Source organism: Carassius auratus, chromosome 29, assembly GCF_003368295.1.
Source record: "Carassius auratus strain Wakin chromosome 29, ASM336829v1, whole genome shotgun sequence".
Classification (NCBI taxonomy): Eukaryota; Metazoa; Chordata; class Actinopteri; order Cypriniformes; family Cyprinidae; genus Carassius; species Carassius auratus.
In genome coordinates, this window is record NC_039271.1 from 5,412,147 (window position 1) to 5,432,269 (window position 20,123).

The 20,123-nt window shown below is 36.9% G+C and overlaps 1 protein-coding gene across 3 annotated transcripts in view; it reads left to right on the forward strand.

Moving 5' to 3' along the window:
* LOC113048471 (B-cell receptor CD22-like) overlaps positions 1 to 20,123 on the forward strand; it is a 1,131,192-nt gene that overhangs the window by 1,105,864 nt on the left and 5,205 nt on the right. For 2 of the 3 annotated variants that reach the window (XM_026210295.1, XM_026210292.1), the window contains 2 exons: positions 4,532 to 4,795; positions 10,775 to 11,038. In XM_026210295.1, coding sequence (XP_026066080.1) covers positions 4,532 to 4,795; positions 10,775 to 11,038 — 528 coding nt within the window. Of the gene's footprint in view, positions 1 to 4,531; positions 4,796 to 10,774; positions 11,039 to 13,559; positions 13,879 to 20,123 lie in introns of those variants that run through there. The other variant, XM_026210294.1, reaches the window with a different exon arrangement.

Below are 20,123 nucleotides of genomic sequence, written 5' to 3' on the forward strand. Positions count from 1 at the left end.
TAAAAGCAGGCGTGAGGAACTCTCAGTCTGATGTGTGTGGAAGAAAAGTGTTTTATTTAATTGTTTGATTAAATGACTTACAGATTGTGTTGCTTTTAATTCCACTCCCAGAGTCATCAGACTTCCTTCGAAAAACTCTCTGTGTCTATAATAGATAACAAATGAGGGGAAAAAGAGAAATCTGGGATAAAATTGACAGATTTTGAGGTTTGAGAATGACATTGTGCCTGTAGTTCTGTATAGTTTAGGGTGACCATATCATAGTGTTTCAAAAAGAGGAAAGTAGGGGGCGGAGTTTGTGGGCGGGGCTTCGTCTAACAGTTCAGTTAGCATGTTTTTTTGTTTGTTTTCTTATTTAGATTTAAAAAAAAGAAAAAGAAAACAAGTAGAAAGAAAAGAAAAATAAAGTTAATGCAAGTGCTAGAGAGTCATTTTTAAATAAAATAAAACAAGTAAAAAAAAACCAGAAAGAATAGATAATGCAAGTGATATTATTTACAATAAAGTGTCATTTTTTACAATAAATAAAAAGAAAATAAGAAATAATAGAGAAAGAATAGAGAATGCTATTGTTGGAGGCTCTTCTTTCTTTATAAATAAAAAGTAGTTAGAAATAGAAAAGATAATACACATGTTAAAGGGATGTTTTAGAATAACTTCCCTCTAACTATTAGAATAGAGAGTGCTAGGGTCAAATGAAGAGGACAGAGATGTGCTTTCAGCCGTTTCTTGAAAATATTAAGGACTCAGCTGCTTGGATTGAGTTGGGCAGGTCATTCCACCAGGAGGGAACAGTTAATGTAGAAGTCCATGAAAGTTTTATCATAGATGCTAAATGTTTCAATAAAAGCATTTCAGTCAAATGTAATTTATGCAATATTTTCAAACCTTTGACCCATTTTGAAAGCCTTAGTGATCTGAAACAAAGAAACGACATCCAGAAGGTGCACAGTAATATGCTCATGCTTATAATGGGGAGGGAGAGAGGGTTGCGAGTCATTTGAGCATACTTACTGAGCAGTAGTGCCACGTATATATGTCCTGTGTCTAACTGGAGAATGGAAGTGATTGGAGCAGCCTTTGACTCTGTGGCCTGACTGAACTAACGCTGCCCTCGATTTGGGAAAATCAACCCATGGCAACAGGTTAAAAGTAGCCAAATGCTGAGGAAAAGACACAGACTTGGCAACCCTGCATCCAACAAGAGCTGCAGGAGTCAGATCTGACAGATCACAGGTTGAGAATAAAGAGAGATGAATAGAATATTTGCTGCTCAACAGATCCTGAGCTCACTGACAGATGTGACCCTGCACCACAAACCAGTCTTTAGTCACTTGGGTATATTTTTAGCAATAGCAAACAATAAAAATAAAAAAAGATAGATTTTTCTTTTATGCCAAAAATCATTAGGATATTAAGTCTAGATCATGTTCCATGAAAATATTTTGTACATTTCCTACAGTAAATATATCAAAACCTAATTTTTTATAAGTAATAATATGCATTGCACTTCATTTCAAGGGAAGCTTATTTATTCAGCTTACAGATGATCTATAAATCTCAATTTCTAAGAAAAGACCCTTATGACTGGTTTTGTGGTCCAGGGTCACAAATATCAAATTTTGTAAGATGTGCTCTCTTTACACAGAGTGTGTGTGAGGCGAAATCGAAAGTGAAAGTAAACAGCGCAAACATCAAAAACATTTAAATACACGGCATCCTGAGCAGATCCTGATGCGCCAAAATTATACAATATTAGAACGTTTAAAGAAATTGACACGAAAGCAATGGTCAGAGAAAACAGCAGAATCCTGGACATTTTGGCGATTAAGAAATATCCGCCTGACGCAATTTTGTAGGTCCAAAAAGAGGACATGTCTGGGGAATAGAGGACGTAGGTCATAGTATATAGTGAAGGAATAAACATAAAAATCTCACAAGTAAACATTAGACACAATCTCCCAAATAAATAGATCTATTTGCTCTTTTTTAATTCAAATATAAAAAATATTGGTAAAATATCACCAAGTATTACCAAGTTTCAAGATTTTTACTCAGTTAGAATTTACAGTTCACAAAATTCTGGACGTTCGGCATTTATGAATAAAAAATAAATAAAATTGCCATTCAGATATTTCAAGCTTACACAATTGTGGACATTTGGCTTTTGAGTAAAGAATTTGATATTCAGAACTGTAAATGTTACAAAATTATGGACGATCGGCATTTACAAATAATTTTTCCATAAAAAAAAGAAAAAAAGAAAAAAAAAAAAACATTAAAATCACTATTTCTATATCTAAGCAGATAAAATACCAGTTTGGTGTCCTCTGGTGGTGAGTGTTTCTTGTTGTAATCACAGGAACTGATGTGCAGTTTCCATCTGCTCCACTAGAGACAGAAGAGACTTCACTTTCAGATCATTGACAACATGAAAACACTTTCATATTACAAAACAAAATTATTTATTGCCTCTATGATGAATCTGTCAAATGTCTAAATGTAAATGTTTACAGTATCACACTTACTGTACAGGAATAATTAAATACTGTAGAAGTGAGCAGCTCGTATTGCTGACTTTAGACACAGACACCTTACAAACAGACAACAGTGTTCTGCTGAAATCTCTCCTGCTTTCAGCTTCTGTCAGTATCTTGGGCAAGAAAACCTTCCTTTTTTGAAGTAAACTGTTAAACTGAATTCAGAACATGAGAAATATCACCCTAACACAATGTTGTTATACAGTATAATATCTCGAAGTAGTAAGAAATGCAAAAGATGAGAAGACAAAAAGCATGTCTCCTGCACAAGGTTTTTAATTTTTTATGTGATTCAACATGTATGACTGTATGGATAATTATTATCAACATGAACACTGGATCTCACATGATTCGTTTCCATCAGATATAAAGAAATGTGTTGAATATTCAGCTTCAGACTGATTTGCATATTTCTCAGCCTGGCTACTGTTACTGAGTTCTGTCTAAAGGAGAAGTGGTGAATCTCTAATATGAGCTAAATTGTGTCGTTTTCACACACAGTTCTCCCTCCGTTCAGTGTAGAAGCGTCAGCTTGAGCTCTGTCTTCAACTCTCTTCTCTGGTAAGACATTTACACACAACACACTCAAACTCACACTTACTCCTGTAGCTTTCAGATTCTCAAACGTTAAGGTTTGAAACATGTTCAAGATAAGAATGACCTGTTTTTAAAATCTTTAGTATTGGTCTGTATTCTAGTAAATATTTTGAAATAAAAACAAATATGAAACTTTAATCTAGAAATGATTAGATTATATCAACAAAAGTGCTATAAATTCATACACCTTAAACAATTTTTCCATTCTATAAAATGTCTTCATTTGTTGTTTCTTCTGCTGTAAGGTGAATGTAAATGATGGAAACATTGGTGACGTTCCTCCTCACTGGATCTCTGATACAAGGTCTCATTCTTAGATTATTCCTCTGTTTAACAAGATTAATTATTATTATGAAATCACTTTCATGTGACCTTCATGAGATAAAGAGCAATAAGTTCTGCAGAAGTGTGTTCTGCTTGTATCCTCTGATCGTTTACTTCCTTCGATCTGTTTGTCTTTGTTTTAGGTGTTTTGTGTGGCTTTAATATCAATCTGCCGAATAAAGTAGAAGCTCTGCAAGGATCCTGTGTTTTCATCCCCTGCACATTTGATATTGATCAACAATATGAAGCTGACCTCACTGACAGTGCAAAGAGAATGTGGTTTAAAGTTGAAAACCCTCCCGTTATAGTGTTTGACTCCAGCAGCCCCAACACTGGACTGTTAAAAGGAGAAATATTTGGCACTGCTACACAGAAAAACTGCACCACACGCTTCGATAATGTTGATCAGAGACATAATGGGTCATATTACTTCAGAATCGAAACCAGTGGTAAATTGAAATATAACTACAGAGGACCTATATACTCTCCAGTTAAAATTGTCGTCTTAGGTGAGTGTCATATTGTTCATGCTGCTTCTATAGTGTGACTGGACATGAAAAAGACATCTACTGTACATTATATATCTTTATTATTTGATATATTAATCGATATGATCTGGTAATATTTGATGTCTCTGTCTGTGTTTCAGGATCTCCACCCAAACCTACACTGATTGTCTTTAAGGATCAGCAGAAGGTGATGAAGAAGAAGGTGGAGGTGATTGAGGGAAGTTCAGTGAGTCTGCGCTGCTCTACTAAGATCTTCTGTCCGTCTCGTCCATCATCTCTCACATGGAGCTCGTCTCTCATCGAGAGCGTCACAGGACGACAGTATCAGAGCCAAACTGAGCTCATCTCTGATCTGAACTTCACTGTTTCTCACCGTCATCACAGAGTCACTTTCACCTGCACTGCAACACACCAGATACAGAAGCAGAACACAACACAAGAGTCTCGTCTGCTACACGTTCAGTGTAAGACAGGAATTATATCAATCTGTGCTAAATGATCATCTATAATTAATACTGTAAATCATAAAGTAATCACTTGAAAGATTTTCTCCTCCACTAGATGCTCCTAAAAACACATCTGTGAGGATAAATCCAGCTGGTTTAGTTCTGGAGGGTCGTTCAGTGACTCTGATCTGCAGCAGTGATGCAAACCCAGCAGTGAACTACACCTGGTACAGAGACACTGAGAGACCTCTGAATCCAGTTCAGACCGGACCAAACCTGACTGTCAACAACACCGACCCGACACACAGCGGACGATACTACTGTACAGCTGAGAACAAACACGGCACACAGAACTCATCAGTGCTGCTGGACGTCCAGTGTGAGTGTTACGAGTCTTTACTAACTTTTACATTTAATTTACACACACACACACATTTTAAAATCTGGAATCTGAGGTAGCAAAAAAACTAAATACTGAGAAACTCTCCTTTAAAGTTGTCCAAATGAATTCTTAGCGATGCATATTACTAATACAAAATGTAATTTTGATATATGTAAAGTAGTAAATTTACAAAATATCTTCATGGAACATGTTTTTTACTTAATATCCTAATGAATTTTGGTATAAAAGAAAAATCTATCATTTTTTTACCCATACAATGTTTTTTGGCCATTGCTACAAATATATCACAGTGACTTAAGACTGCCTTTGTGCTCCAAGTTCGTTCACACACACATATACATAAAACATTTATATATGTGAGTATGTGCGCACTGAACAAAATTATTTTTATTTTATTGCCCCAATTTTTCATGAGCTGAACTCAAAGATCTAAGACTTTTTCTATGTACACAAAAGGCCTATTTCCCTCAAATATTGTTCACAAATCTGTCTAAATCTGTGTTAGAGAGCACTTAACTCCTTTGCTGAGTGTGGCGGCGGAGGCGTGGTTCAGCGAGGTCTGCGACGGGAGAGAGAGTGAGGAGACGAGCGGTGGTAAGTGGCTCAAGTGAGAAACAAGTAACACCTGCTTCTCGTTGCAGTGATTGGCGTGGGGAATCGGCATTTAAGCCGCCCGCGAACTGGCAGAGAGAGAGAGAGCTGAGGACTCATGGGAGAAAGCAGCAGACGTGCGGGAGAGACCGTAAACCAGAATAGTGTTCAGTGAACGTGATTGATGCACATGTGGCGCAAGTTTTGTTTTCTTTTTGAGCTAATAAATATTCCCACGAGCCTCAGAACGCCGACTCCGTTCTCCTTCCTTCTCAGTTGATCTTGAGCTTAATATCTCTACACCGAGATAATCCATCCACTTCACAGGTGTGGCATATCAAGATGATGATTAGACAGCATGATTATTGCACTGGTGTGCCTTAGGCTGGACACAGTAAAAGACCAATCTAAAATGTCCAGTTTTATCACACAGCACAATGCAACAGATGTCGCAAGTTTTGAGGGAGCATGCTGACTGCAGGAATCTTCACCAGAGCTGTTGCCCATGAATTAAATGTTCATTTCTCTACCATAAGCCGTCTCCAAATGGTTTCAGAGAATTTGGCAGTATATCCAACCGGCCTCACAACCGCAGACCACGTGTAACCACACCAGCCCAGGACCTCCACATCCAGCATCTTCACCTCCAAGATCGTCTGAGACCAGGCACCTGGACAACTGTTGCAACAATCAGTTTGCATAACCTAAGGCACACCAGTGCAATAATCAGGCTGTCTAATCATCATCTTGATACAGTATGTCACACCTGAGAGGAGGATGGATTATCTCGGCGAAGAAGAAGTGCTCACTAACACAGATTTAGACAGATTTGTGAATGATATTTGAGACAAATAGGCCTTTTGTGTAGAAAAAGTCTTAGATCTTTGAGTTAAGCTCATGAAAAATGAGGGCAAAAAAAAAAAAGTGTATAATTTTGTTCAGTATAGCACCTATGTATACATTGGGGAAGTCGTAGCCTAACGGTTAGGCGGGAATTGTGGGTGGGGGGAGTGCATGTACAGTTCTCTCTCCACCTTCAATACCACGACTTAGGTGCCCTTGAGCAAGGCATCGAACCCCCAACTGCTCCCCGGGCGCCGCAGCATAAATGGCTGCCCACTGCTCCGGGTGTGTGCTCACAGTGTGTGTGCATTTCGAATGGGTTAAATGCAGAGCACGAATTCTGAGTATGGGTCACCATACTTGGCTGAATGTCACGTCACTTTCACTTTCACACATTAAATTACTTCAAGCACGAATTAATGGAGACGTTGAACAGTGTTCGTATCTCTCCTTCACGTGCTGCACTATTTACCACCTGTGACTGTCACAGGATTGCGCTCATGCTCAATTCATCTTACTGACACATTTTTTGAGCAGTTGATGTGTGATCTCTCTTCAGTATTCGTGCCTAGTAATGTTAAAGTGAAGCAGTTTTACTTTTCTGTAGTTTTTCAATGGCTCTAGATCACACCGATGACATGAGCAGTCCAAGGCTGTGCATTTATTGCATGAACAGAGCAAAAAATTTAAGTGTCTAAATTATACACAAAGTTGCATTGAATGATAAATGTGTTTTAACAATGTCGTTAAACTGAATGTACAAAGGGAAGTGATTAAACTAACCACAGCATTAACATCAACCTTGAAATAAGAGTGTGAGGTTTATCTGATAATCAGATGCATAGAGTTTGTTGCATAGAGTTATTCTTCATTTGTGGTGGCAAGAAGTGTCCCTTTACTTTACAACAGTTGAAATAAACTTTAAATTCCAATAAATCAATGTAAAATATTATTAAATGTAAATCATCAAATTTTTATATTTTGTAGGGTAAACACAATTTGCGCTGTGTTAATAGTATTTTTGTTTTAAAATACATATTTAAATGAGTTTGAGTGATTGCACTGGTATCAAAATATGCCATACCTCAGATAGCTATCATGGAGTGTAATTGCAACAATATAAATAAAAACATATTTTGTTTTATTTAGGAGAAATATTGTCTCCCTCAAATTCATGTCTGTGGTGTTAGAACAATTGATGTTGCCCCTATAATAAAAGGGAGAATTCTATTTGAACTACTTCCTGTGTGTAAAGGTCATTGCAGATGCTGGTTGATCTGAGAGCTGCATGGGGAGTTCAGTCTTTCTTATAAATTTTCTAAAAGTTAGCTCAATTTCTGATAATTTCAAGTGCCATACTTTATTAGTGTCTGTGGTGTAATGCTGATAACTTGTAGATGTGACATATTTCAATACAAATTTTGATAAGTACATAATTATTAACATTTCCAAAATGTCCCCAGATCTTAAAATCATCATGATCTCTATTTCAGAAAAGTCTGGGTTTAGGCGGATTTGTCTGTGGTGTTCTGTGTTTCCTGGTAACAACACAGACTCTATAGTAACTTGCAATATGAAGACTGTGGTGTTACTTCAAAATGTATCTGAAATTTCTTTCCTTCAGAACCATTTTATCTTATAATTTAATGTTTTTAGACTGTAAAATGTTTTAATATTTTAGAATAAAGACTATAAAGGTATCGCAGACCATTTTTCCTTTCTCCTTAAACATTTCTTTTAAAAACTGAAATTAAAATGATTAGTGAAACTGAATCCTTAAAGTAACTTATTAATTATTACTAGGGATGCACCGAAATTTCGGCCACCGAAAATTTTCGGCCGAAAATGGCCTTTTCGGTTTTCGGCCGATAGACTTTTATCACCGAAACAACACGGCCGAAATGTTGTGATGACGCAAACAGAAACCGCGACCTGCACGTGCACCTGCATAGCGCAGACCACGAGCTCCACGCGATATTCACTTCACACCAGTGAGAACATTCTCTCTCTTCTTACACCTTTATTCGCAGCACTAAAACGTCTCCTAACAAAGAGATTAAGACGGACCACGAAGTAAAAACAAAGAAAAGTACAGTCTTATAGAGTCTGTTAGCACACGTCTCACTGAGATCTTTTCGGATCCTCTGCACTTCATCGCGAATGTGCTTGATCCGCGTTATAAAGACCATTACTTGGATGCGGAAATAAGGCAGCGCGCACGAGAAATGACCCAGGCCGCGCTGGATGCGGAGAACCCGCGTGGAGACGGAGAAGCGCCAAGTGCAGGAGACAGATCAGAGCGCAGAAAAAAGACTGGTCTCTGCACCAGATGAGGGGCATGCACCATCGCTGTCTGATATGTTCAGTGGAATTCTGCAAGAAAGTGCCTCAAGTAATAAGAATACGTTGGCTATTTTGTTCTTATACACACACACAAACATATATACATACATAATATCAGATTGTAGCCATATTTATGCTAGATTTTCTGCTAGATTTCTGCTTTAATTTGATAAAAATGTTTATTTATGCCCTGGCCCTATTTAAATACACTCTCTCAAATATTTCTCAAATGTCAGGCAGATGACAAGCTCAACTGCTCAACAGCTATATGGTTATCTGTCTGAAGTCCCCATCCCCAGAAGTGATAACAGTCTTGCCTACTGGAGAAGTAATGCACTTTCTAGTCCTACATAGAAAAATTTCAAATGCACTTCACCTAAATGCACTTTGTTTTTATGAGAGAACTGTTCATTTTAAAACCTTTCTGCAGGCCAGTAGGCCTGTACATTATTATTAAATATACACGAGTGGGATACATTTTTAGTTTGAATTTTATTTTCTACTGTGCATTGTTGCAATGTGCTTAATAAATATTTGCATCATTTGTAATTATGTATTTTTATGTTTTTTTTTTTTTAAATAAGTTATGTAATTGTAATTATTTCTGAAACTTTAATATTAATTTATGCAATTGCAATGTCTTAATTTTAGTAAAGTTAGTACACGGTCATAGCAATAAATGCAACGGTACTAATAATTGGCATATTTTCTTTCGGTGTTTCGGTTTTCGGCCTTGGTTTTCTCTTTTTCGGTTTTCGGTTTCGGTGAATCCCTAGAAGGTTGCATATCCCTGCTCATTTCAGAACAAAACAAAATTTTACTTTAAATATTGGTAACACCATAGACACAATTGGTCTTCGCCAGTGTTTGATTGAAATCATCTAAAAATCAAAATGTTCTTATGCTTCTATTTTAATTGATATAGAATATTAAACTAATTTTAAATGCTTAGCAATACATTTTATTAAAAACAAACAAGCATTTTTACAAATTCTGCCTCTCATTTTCCATCCCAATTGAGGAACGACCCTACTATAGCAAACTGACATCAGTCTTGTTTTCTTTCAGAATAGTCATTCGCCGATGGAGAGGGAAAGTTAAATACTATAGCATTTTATTTAATGAAAATGAAATAGATGTTTTCTCACTGAAAGAGAAGTAATCTTGCGCTCATAGACGTGCCAGATATCTGCAGCTAATCTGAATAAAAAGCAGAATGAACTGATTTAACGTTAAGGAGTGTGTCAGATACTTAGCCTAATCAACACAGGTGGACCATAATCAAGTGATCAATCCCATAGTATAAATATCGCTGACTTACCTCTATCCATTGGCGGTTTATCAGCATCCCTCCTCCACCCCATCTCCTCACTTTGAGTTCACTTTATAAATAGACGGGGAAGGGGGGGTACTCTAGGTTCGGGCAATTCCCCAGACAGCATGCCAAATACGCATACCATACCTCAGCTAATTATATGTAAGCGTGAACTCGTGAAATACAATTTATTAATGATGCAGGGCTAATTGACATATGATTTATTACAGTACAGAAACTATAAAGTAAATTTTATAAGTTATTCTGTGCAGAAAATTTTAATAATTGTTTGTAGTACGTATATAAAATAATCATAAATTGCCACTAGGAAAAAAATAATGACGAAATGCACCTGGTGTAATAAAAATTTAGCTTATACTTAATTCTTTTTAAGCTCTTTTTTAAAATCTTGGCTTACATTAATTTCTTCATATGCTATAGCATCATTAAACTAACATCTAACAAATGGACAAAAGTGTTTTTTTTTCTTTCTGTAACCTATTATTCTCTAAACATGAAGGCTGCTGTGTAATTTGCCCCTTGACTAAGCAGTTAAAAAAATCCTGTGAATGCACTTAAAGAACGCAGAATCAAACTGTTAAACGAATCAAACTGAATGTTATGAATTTCCAAAAATTGTGCTTGAATCGAATTGAAAACCTATGAATCATGAATCGAATCTTTTTACTGTCTACCCAAAGATTCACAGCCCTAATTACAAGTCTTTATTCATACAAATATTAAAAAAAATTTAAGTCACTTGTTTTGCACAGTGAAGCATTACCAACCTTTATACTGCATATAACAGATTGTAAAATATGACTATATATTGTGTCTGGCTACATTTTTTTCTATCCTTTTAGATGCTCCTAAAAACACGTTGGTGAGGATAAATCCAGCTGGTTTAGTTCTGGAGGGTCGTTCAGTGACTCTGATCTGCAGCAGTGATGCAAACCCAGCAGTGAACTACACCTGGTACAGAGACACTGAGAGACCTCTGAATCCAGTTCAGACCGGACCCAACCTGACCATCAACAACACCAACCTGACACACAGTGGACGATACTACTGTACAGCTGAGAACAAACACGGCACACAGAACTCATCAGTGCTGCTGGACGTCCAGTGTGAGTATTGAAGGGGACATCAGATGCAAAAAAATTTTTTGCATATAAATGTGTCTTAGTAGTGTGAGGAAACATCCACCCTAAATTCATGTCCACCCTCCTACAGTTCTACGCTGTCTGCAATTTTTCTCCACAATCAAGCAGCTGTAGAGATAGCAATGTTTCATGAGCAATACAGGTGTTTTGTACCTGAATTTAAAAGTGCACATAAGAGTCTTCAATTGAATCTGATAAACTTAATCTGATCCTTGATAACATAAATACAGTGAATATAGTGCCATTACAACAGTAACTGCAGCAAACACATAACAATGCTCTAGACAGCACTGAATGTAAAGTGTATAGTTTATAGTGAAGATAAATGTAAATTGCAATGCAAACAGAGATAATCATCTTTTAAAATTCTGGATGTTTAATGCCTACAAAAGAAGAGAAGATAAGAAGAAGAGAGAGAAGAAGAAGAGAAAACTAGGGGTGCACGTAAAAGTCTGTGCATATATTAATCACGAATCTTCATTAATGCTTGCACAGGTTCTGAGCGATCCTGTCCATTAATATCCTCTGCCTCAATCAGGCTTAAATTAATAAGCAATATAGAGGACATCATTGTTTACAATATAACCAGAGCATATTCTGAGCTTGAGGGGCGGGACGTTCAGATGCGCTCGAGGCGGTTTAGCCAATCACAACACACTGAGCCAGCTGACCAATCTCAGCCCATCGAGTATTTCTGAGGGAGGGGCTTTATTATAGGAAATAAATTGAGGTGTTTGTCAGAGAAGGGACATATCGGTGTGGAATAATTTAAAGTATATGAAAAATAATGCGTAAAAAAAACAAAAAAAACTGAAGGATGAACACGTTAGACTACACCCCACAAACACAATCAATCCTAGATAAAAAAAAACTTTAAAGTTACAATATAGCATTTTGAAATGCACGATTTTGATATAAATTCTTTATAAAACTGCACTTAAACAATGAAATTGCAATCAGCAACTCTTCTGTAAAGCCAATGCAGTGATCAAACTCTGGGGAATGAGTCAATGTAATGCAAATATGTTCATAAATAATTTTAGTCATGACAACTTAATTATAATTTAATTTGTACCATAAACAAATCAGTATTATTGTGTTAACAGCTCAAAATAATAAAAATAAATTTGCACATAAAATGAAAATTGCCCTTGTTCCAAACCGGCATGACTTAGTTTTCTGAGAAAGATATTTTGAGAAATGTCTCGGTATCTTTTCATTCATACAATGGAAGTCAATTGGGTCCAAAGTTGTTCCCAACATTCTTCAAAATATCTTTTTGAAATAAAGTCATAAAGGTTTGGTGAGTAAATTACAGAATATACATTTTTGGGTGAAGACTTTTTATAACCGAGTACTACTGTAGTCAGAAGAGTAAAATGAGTTCTTCAGCACAATAATGTCACTTTCACCAGTGTGGTGTTTTGTAGACAGAACTAACCCTAACTTAATCATTCTGGCTTGTTCTTCTTTTCTACTTTAGCAAACTATTAGCTTACAGCCAGAAAGACCATGAGCAGTAATCATCTTGACATTAAATAAGAGAGAAAGACAAAAGTTAGTTGTTTCCTTAACAGTCCTCTTTGTTGTCTTTAAATACACATAAACATTTGTAATTCAAAACACTTTAAATCTCAAATTGATTCATAAACATGTTGGCAAAAAATACTACACACTGTATAGATCAAATAAACAATAAATAAATAAATAAATTTTTGCAACCTTATCAACCTCAACCTGTACCAAATGTGCAGGAATGAAAAAATATAAGAAACTGATTCATAATATTAATAAAGCTATTTTAGTATCTCAGTGATGATGAATACTAATTAAATGACACTTTAAATAATTAAATAGCAGCTTTATCATTACAGAAGAAATACAAATTTAACCCTTATGTGGTGTTGGGGAGGTTTTTGTCCACTAAAGGGTAATGTTGAGTTTTAATTTGGCCACAACTTTCTGATACATTTTTACAGCAGTGTAATTGCCAAGTTCATAAATTATGTCACTGATTTGGGGAAGAAAAAAATTACTTGTTTTCAATATAAAAAGTCATTGTGGAGTGTATTATTATTATTATTTTTACCTTTTATAACAGTCTTGGGCATGTCAAAGATTAGTATGCATGGCTTTGATGCATTGTTAGTTTTTGTGCAGCATTAGATTCTTATTTTTTCTCCCTCATTTATTGTTCGTGGCTGCTTTTGCCCCATTGACTTCCATTATAACGACATTTTGATTGCAAAGCCATGACACAATAAAATCATGCATTCTTGATGGTTGGTGGATTTCCCTGTTGGGAAGAGGAAAAATTTTAATTTTTACAGTTGATCGCTAGGTGGGACCATTTAGTTTAGCTTAGTTTCTGGCTTGTATATGGAGTTATATGGAGTATAACAGCATAACCCACAAGGGTTAATAAATACATTAAATATCTTGTTAGATCTCTTCTGTATCATAACGATTATATTTTCTCTTTCAGTTGCACCCAATATCTCCATCTCTTGCAGTCGAAGCAGTGTAACGGAGTGTGTGTGTGAGGCTCATGGGAATCCCTGTCCTACACTAGAGTGGCGTCTGTCTGGACGTGTGATCACTAACTCTACAGAAACCTCCATCAGTGAGGAGACGTTAGGAAGCACAGGAGTGAAGAGCGTCCTGAACATCCATCAGTCCCTCACAGACACGGACGTCCTGCAGTGTTTCAGCACAAACAAACATGGCAGCGTCAGTCAACAGTTTCAGGACGTCCTGGACTATTATTGTATGATTTTAAGAGTATAAAGCATAAAAAAACTTAAACTTCTAAATAAAATTAATTCTTTACCATATAAATGTTATCTGAAAAAAGTACTGCAATAACTAATTTAACTAAAATGAATAAAAAAAAAAAACTATTTACATTTAAAGGAATATTACAAAAACACAAAAAAGTTACAAAATTACTCAAACGAAAGTAAAAAAGAAAAAATTATCTAAAGTTTTGTGTACTTTTTATTGCTATAGTAAATATTTTAACTTTAAACTTAATATCAAATCAGTGTTATTTCACCAAGATACCAAGTTTTTATTGATATATTTAATCACTTACATTTTTTATATTATCATATTAAATTGTGACGTTTTAGTTATTTTGCGTTTTGTAATTTCTAGTGTTTATTATGTATATATGTGTGTCTGTATATTTTTTATTATTGATTTTTATGTCAGTTTGAGTTATTTTAGTACATCAGTTTAAACTAAGTGAAATTTTTTCCTCAGAAACTTGCTGAAATAAAACATAGATTTAACAAAACTTTTTTTAATGGTTTTGGTTTTAGTTTTAGTTAGCTATAATAATCCTGAATCTTTTCATTATTCCTCCATCGACTTCTCAAACGCTGACCCACCGTCAGGAGAGATCATGGGCCTTGCCTCGCTGACCAGTGAATACGCTGAGGTCCGACACTGTCCTGCAGGAGACACAGACACAGAGAACAACACCTCAACATCTGAGACAGAGCCCAAAAAACCAGACATGACAGCAACGATCACAGACACGTCCTCACCGGCATCAGAAGACGTGATTTATGAAAACACGAGCCATCGCTACAGACAGAAGGAAGCACTGGTCAGCGCAGATGATGCTGAAAAACAAGACTGAACCAAAACCTTTGAATCTTTGAGCAACAATTTAAGAGATCCTTCATCTAAAAATAACAATTACAAACCTACAGAACTTTCTTTCATCTGCGGAACATTAAAGAAGATATTTTAAGTGTTTATTCCTCATCGTTTTAACAGGAGAGATCACTCAAAAAGGCAAATTTGCTGTTAATGTCATCACCATCAGGCCATTAACGATGAAGATTACTTTTTTTATCTATTTTATTTTCTTGGTGATTTATAAGATGCAAAGCCGCAGCTACGGTCACTCTGAAAGGCAAAAAAAGCAAAAAAAAAAAAAAAAAAGTTCTTATGAAGCGAAACGATTTTAGAGTTCTGTATAGTTTAGGGTGACCATATTATAGTGTTTCAAAAAGAGGAAAGTAGGGGAGGAGTTTGTGGGTGGGGCTTCATCTAACAGTATACAGGTGCTTCTCAATAAATTTGAATGTTGTGGAGAAGTTCCTTTATTTCCGTAATTCAACTCGAGTTGTGAAACTTGTGTATTAAATAAATCCAATGGACACTGACTGAAGTAGTTTAAAGGGTTAGTTCACTCAAAAATCAAAATTATGTCATTGATAACTCACCCTAATGTTGTTCCAAACCCGTGAGACCTCCGTTCATCTTCAGAACACAGTTTAAGATATTTTAGATTTAGTCCGAGAGCTCTCAGTCCCTCCATTGAAGCTGTGTGTACGGTCTACTGTCCATGTCTACAAAGGTAAGAAAAACATCATCAAAGTAGTCCATGTGACATCAGAGGGTCAGATAGAATTTTTTGAAGCATCGAAAATACATTTTTGTCCAAAAATAGCAAAAACTACGACTTTATTCAGCATTGTCTGAATAAAGACAATCAGACTGAGATTATTCTGGCTCACATTTAACAAAAACCTCAACAATCTCAACAAATTAGAATACTAAGACCAATAAAAAATATTTTTACTGAACTGTTGCCCTTTTGGAAAGTATGTTCATTTATTGTACATGTACTCAATACTTGGTAGGAGCTCCTTTTGCTTTAATTACTGCCTCAATTCAGCGTGGCATGGAGGTGATCAGTTTGTGGCACTGCTGAGGTGGCCTGGAAGCCCAGGTTTCTTTGACAGTGGCCTTCAGCTCATATGCATTGTTTAATCCCTTGTTTCTCATTTTCCTCTTGACGATAATCCATAGTTTCTCTCTGGGGTTCAGGTCTTGTGAGTTTGCTGTACAGTCAATCACACCAACACCATGGTCATTTAACCAACTTTTGGTGCTTTTGGCAGTGTGGGCAGGTGCCAAATCCTGCTGGAAAATGAAATCAGCATCTTCAAAAAGCTGGTCAGCAGAAGGAAGCATGAGGTGCTCAAACATTTCTTGGTAAACTAGTGTGGTGACTTTGGTTTTCAAAAAACACAATGGACCAACACCAGCAGATGACATTGCACCCCAAATCATCACAGACTCCAGGATCTTGGTTTCCAAAATGAAATACAAAACTTGCATCTGAAAAGAGGACTTTGGACCATTGGACAACATTCCAGTTCTTCTTCTCCTGAGCCCAAGTAAGACGCCTCTGACATTGTCTGTGGTTCAGCAAAGTCCTTGACACGTCTCTGTGTGGTGGCTCTTGATGCCTTGACCCCAGCCTCAGTCCATTCCTTCACTAAAATTATTGAATTGATTTTGCTTGACAATCCTCATAAGGATACAGTTAAATCTGGACCACTACCATCAAGTATATTTATGACAATTATAATTGCATACAGTTAGTGTTGGCGGTATGGTTATGTTCTGGGCAACGCTCCACACGCCTTCCATGCAGCCATGCTTAGATAGAGTGGGGAGAGCAGCAAGACAAACCCTCCTGGGGTAAAGAACATAACCATTATAAGCAGACATAATTACAATTCACAATTACATGAGTTGTAAATTAATGTTATAGAGACTGCTTCCAATGAAGAGACTGTAAAGAAAGAACAAAGTTAGATTACAGGTTCAGTTGGTGGAGTTGGGGTTGGATGAGGGAGTTAATTGCAAGCAGCGATGCGATGGAAGAGACGCTGAAGAATGGGAATTTAAATAGAACGAATGTGATAAGTGTCAAGACTGGATTGGTACACGTCAGGAACAGCTGACTGTCGGCTAATGCAAGCGTGACTAACGTGGCCTGACTGAACTAACGTAATGCTGAATTTCTCTCGGTTGGTTGTGCATCTTTTTCTTCCACACTTTTTCCTTCCACTCAACTTTCTGTTAACATGCTTGGATACAGCACTCTGTGAACAGCCAGCTTCTTTGGCAATGAATGTTTGTGGCTTAACCTCCTTGCGAAGGGTATAAATGATTGTCTTCTGGACAACTGTCAGATCAGCAGTCTTCACCATGATTGTGTAACCTACTGAACGAAACTGAGACCATTTTGAAGGCTCAGGAAACCTTTACAAGTGTTTTGAGTTGATTAACTGATTGGCATGTCACCATACTAAATTGTTGAGATGTGAATTGGTCGGTTTTTGTTAAATGGGAGCCAAAATCATCACAATTAAAAGAACCAAAGACTTAAACTACTTCAGTCTGTGTGCATATGAATTTATAAATCTCAATTTAAATTTTTACCCTTATGACTGGTTTTGTGGTCCAAGGTCACAAATATCAGATTTTTAAAGATGTGCTGACTTTACACAGTGCTGTGATCTGAAATCGAAAGTGAAAGTAAACAGCGCCAATGCTCATTTAAAAACATTTAAATACACCGCATCGATGGACACTATCCCGGCTGAGCCCTGCCCGCAGAGCTCCTCAAAGATAGACCGTGATATATCAAAACAGCTAATAGATTCAGCACCCAAGGACGGGTTTCTGGAAAACAGCCAGGGAAGCCAGGACATCATATCACAGCCACCAGAAACACTAGACACAGCCCATCTCACCAGACACATTATCCCTCTCTCCCGCATCTCCACTTCTGTGCTTCCCACCACCAAAGCATGTGGGGCCTGTTCCTATGAGAGCTCTCCGACCACTGCCACAACGCCAGGGCTCAAACCCTCTGTGATAGCAGCTCTCAGTGATATTTGTCGGGTCCCCGCTATAATAGCAGCAACATTCACAAATGCTTACAGAACAAGCAGAACCCAGGGTGCCTGTAGCTTTCTCTATTTCAGTTTTATCACGTAATGGAAAGTCTAAGGCCTTCTCAAGCCGAGGGGCAAACTCATCTGCGGTCTATTATGCATCAAACTAAGATTGATGTAAAGACACAAAGCACTGCCATCAAGCTAGCACTTTTAAACATTCGCTCACTAAAAAATAAATCATTTCTAATCAATGACTTTATAACCACAAACATAACCACAAATCTGGATTTTATGTTTTTAAATGAAACATGGCTAGAAGACAGCTGCAGTGCAACAGTCCTTAATGAAGCAGCCCCTCCTAACTTCACTTACATGAGTGTTTGCAGGACCGTTAGGAGAGGTGGGGGTGTAGCTGCTCTATTTAAAGATGTCTATCAATGCAAGCAAGTGTCATTTGGTCAGAACTTGTCTTTTGGATATCTAGGGATTGTGCTGAAAGGTGCTCCACACATTCTGTTTATTATTATTTACAGGCCTCCAAAATACTCTCCAACCTTTGTTGAAGAGGTCACAGAAATGGTATCAATGATTTCCTCAGAGTTTGACTGTTTTGCTATTGCAGGGGATTTTAATATTCACATAGATAATGCAGAAAACAAAACTACAAAATAAATTATAATGGTTCTAAACACTTTTGACCTGATTCAGCATGTGCATGGACCCACACACAAAGGTGGACACACTCTGGATCTAATCATAAGTAGGGGTCTAAACATTTCATCCATTGTTATTAAGGACGTAGCACTATCTGATCACTTTATCTGATCACTTCTGTATTTTCTTTGATATATTGATCTCTGCTACCACTGAATCTAGATCTTTCTCTGTCAGAAGGAGATGCATAAACGAGAACACAAGCGTACTATTTATGGAGGCTATATCTTAAACACCAAGCATTTCTGCAGACTCTGTTGATATTCTCCTTGATTCCTTTAACTCAAAAGTTAAGAATGTTATTGATGATATTGCTCCAATAATAGTCAGTAAGAAGACAAACAGACAGAAATCAGTTTGGAGAAGATTGACAGCAGTTCAGACTATGAAAAGACAATGCATAAAAGCCGAGCGGATGTAACTTGAAATTCACTATAGCATCTATAAAGACAGCCTTCATGCTTTTAATGTGAAACTAGCCACAGCTAGACAGAATTTCGTCTCAAACCTTATAAACCGTAACTTAAAAAACACTCTTACTCTTTTTGCCACTGTGGAGAGACTGACAAACCCCCCAAGTCAGATTCCCAGTGAAATGCTCTCAGACAACAAATGCAATGAGTTTGCTTCTTTCTTTTCTGAGAAGATCATCAACATCAGGAAGGCGATTAGCACATCCTCAAGTAATGCAAAGGTCAGAAAGATTTGGCCACAATATCAAAAAGATACTATGTCTATTTTTGGAGCAATTGATATACAATTCTGGAAGACATAGTGCAGCACCTAAAATCATCAATTGACAAACTTCCCACATCCTTTTTCAAAAGTGTGCTTGACTGCTTAAAAGCAGATCTCTTAGAAGTGGTGAATGCCTCACTTCTTTCTGGGACATTTCCAAACTCCCTAAAAACTGCAGTTGTAAAGCCCCTCCTGAAAAAGACCAATCTTGATAACACCATTTTGAGCAATTTTAGATCAATATCTAATCTTCCTTTTATAGGTAAAATTATAGAAAAGGTGGTTTTTAATCAGATGAACAAATAGGAGAGCATAAGTCTAAGTGGACGTCCATGACATGCGGAGTCCCGCAAGGCTCAATTCTTGCACCGCTCTTGTTTAGCCTGTATATGCTTCCACTGAGTCAAATAATGAGAAAGAATCAAATTGCCGATCACAGCTATGCTGATGATACCCAGATTTACCTAGCCTTATCTCCAAATGACTACAGTCCTATTGACTCCATCTGCCAATGCATTGATGAAATTAATAGTTGGATGTACCAGAACATTCTGCAGTTAAACAAGGAAAAACGTTATTGAAAAGTTATTGCATTTGGAAACAAAGATAAAGTTTTCAAGTGAATGCATACCTTGACTCTAGGGGTCAAACAACTAAAAATCAAGTCAGGAATCTTGGTGTGATTCTGGAGACAGACCTTAGTTTCAGTAGTCATGTCAAAGCAGTAACTAAATCAGCATACTATCATCTCAAAAACATTGCAAGAATTAGATGTTTTGTTTCCAGTCAAGACTTGGAGAAACTTGTTCATGCCTTTATCACCAGCAAGGTGGACTATTGTAATGGGATTCTCACTGGCCATCCCAAAAAGACCATTAGGCAGC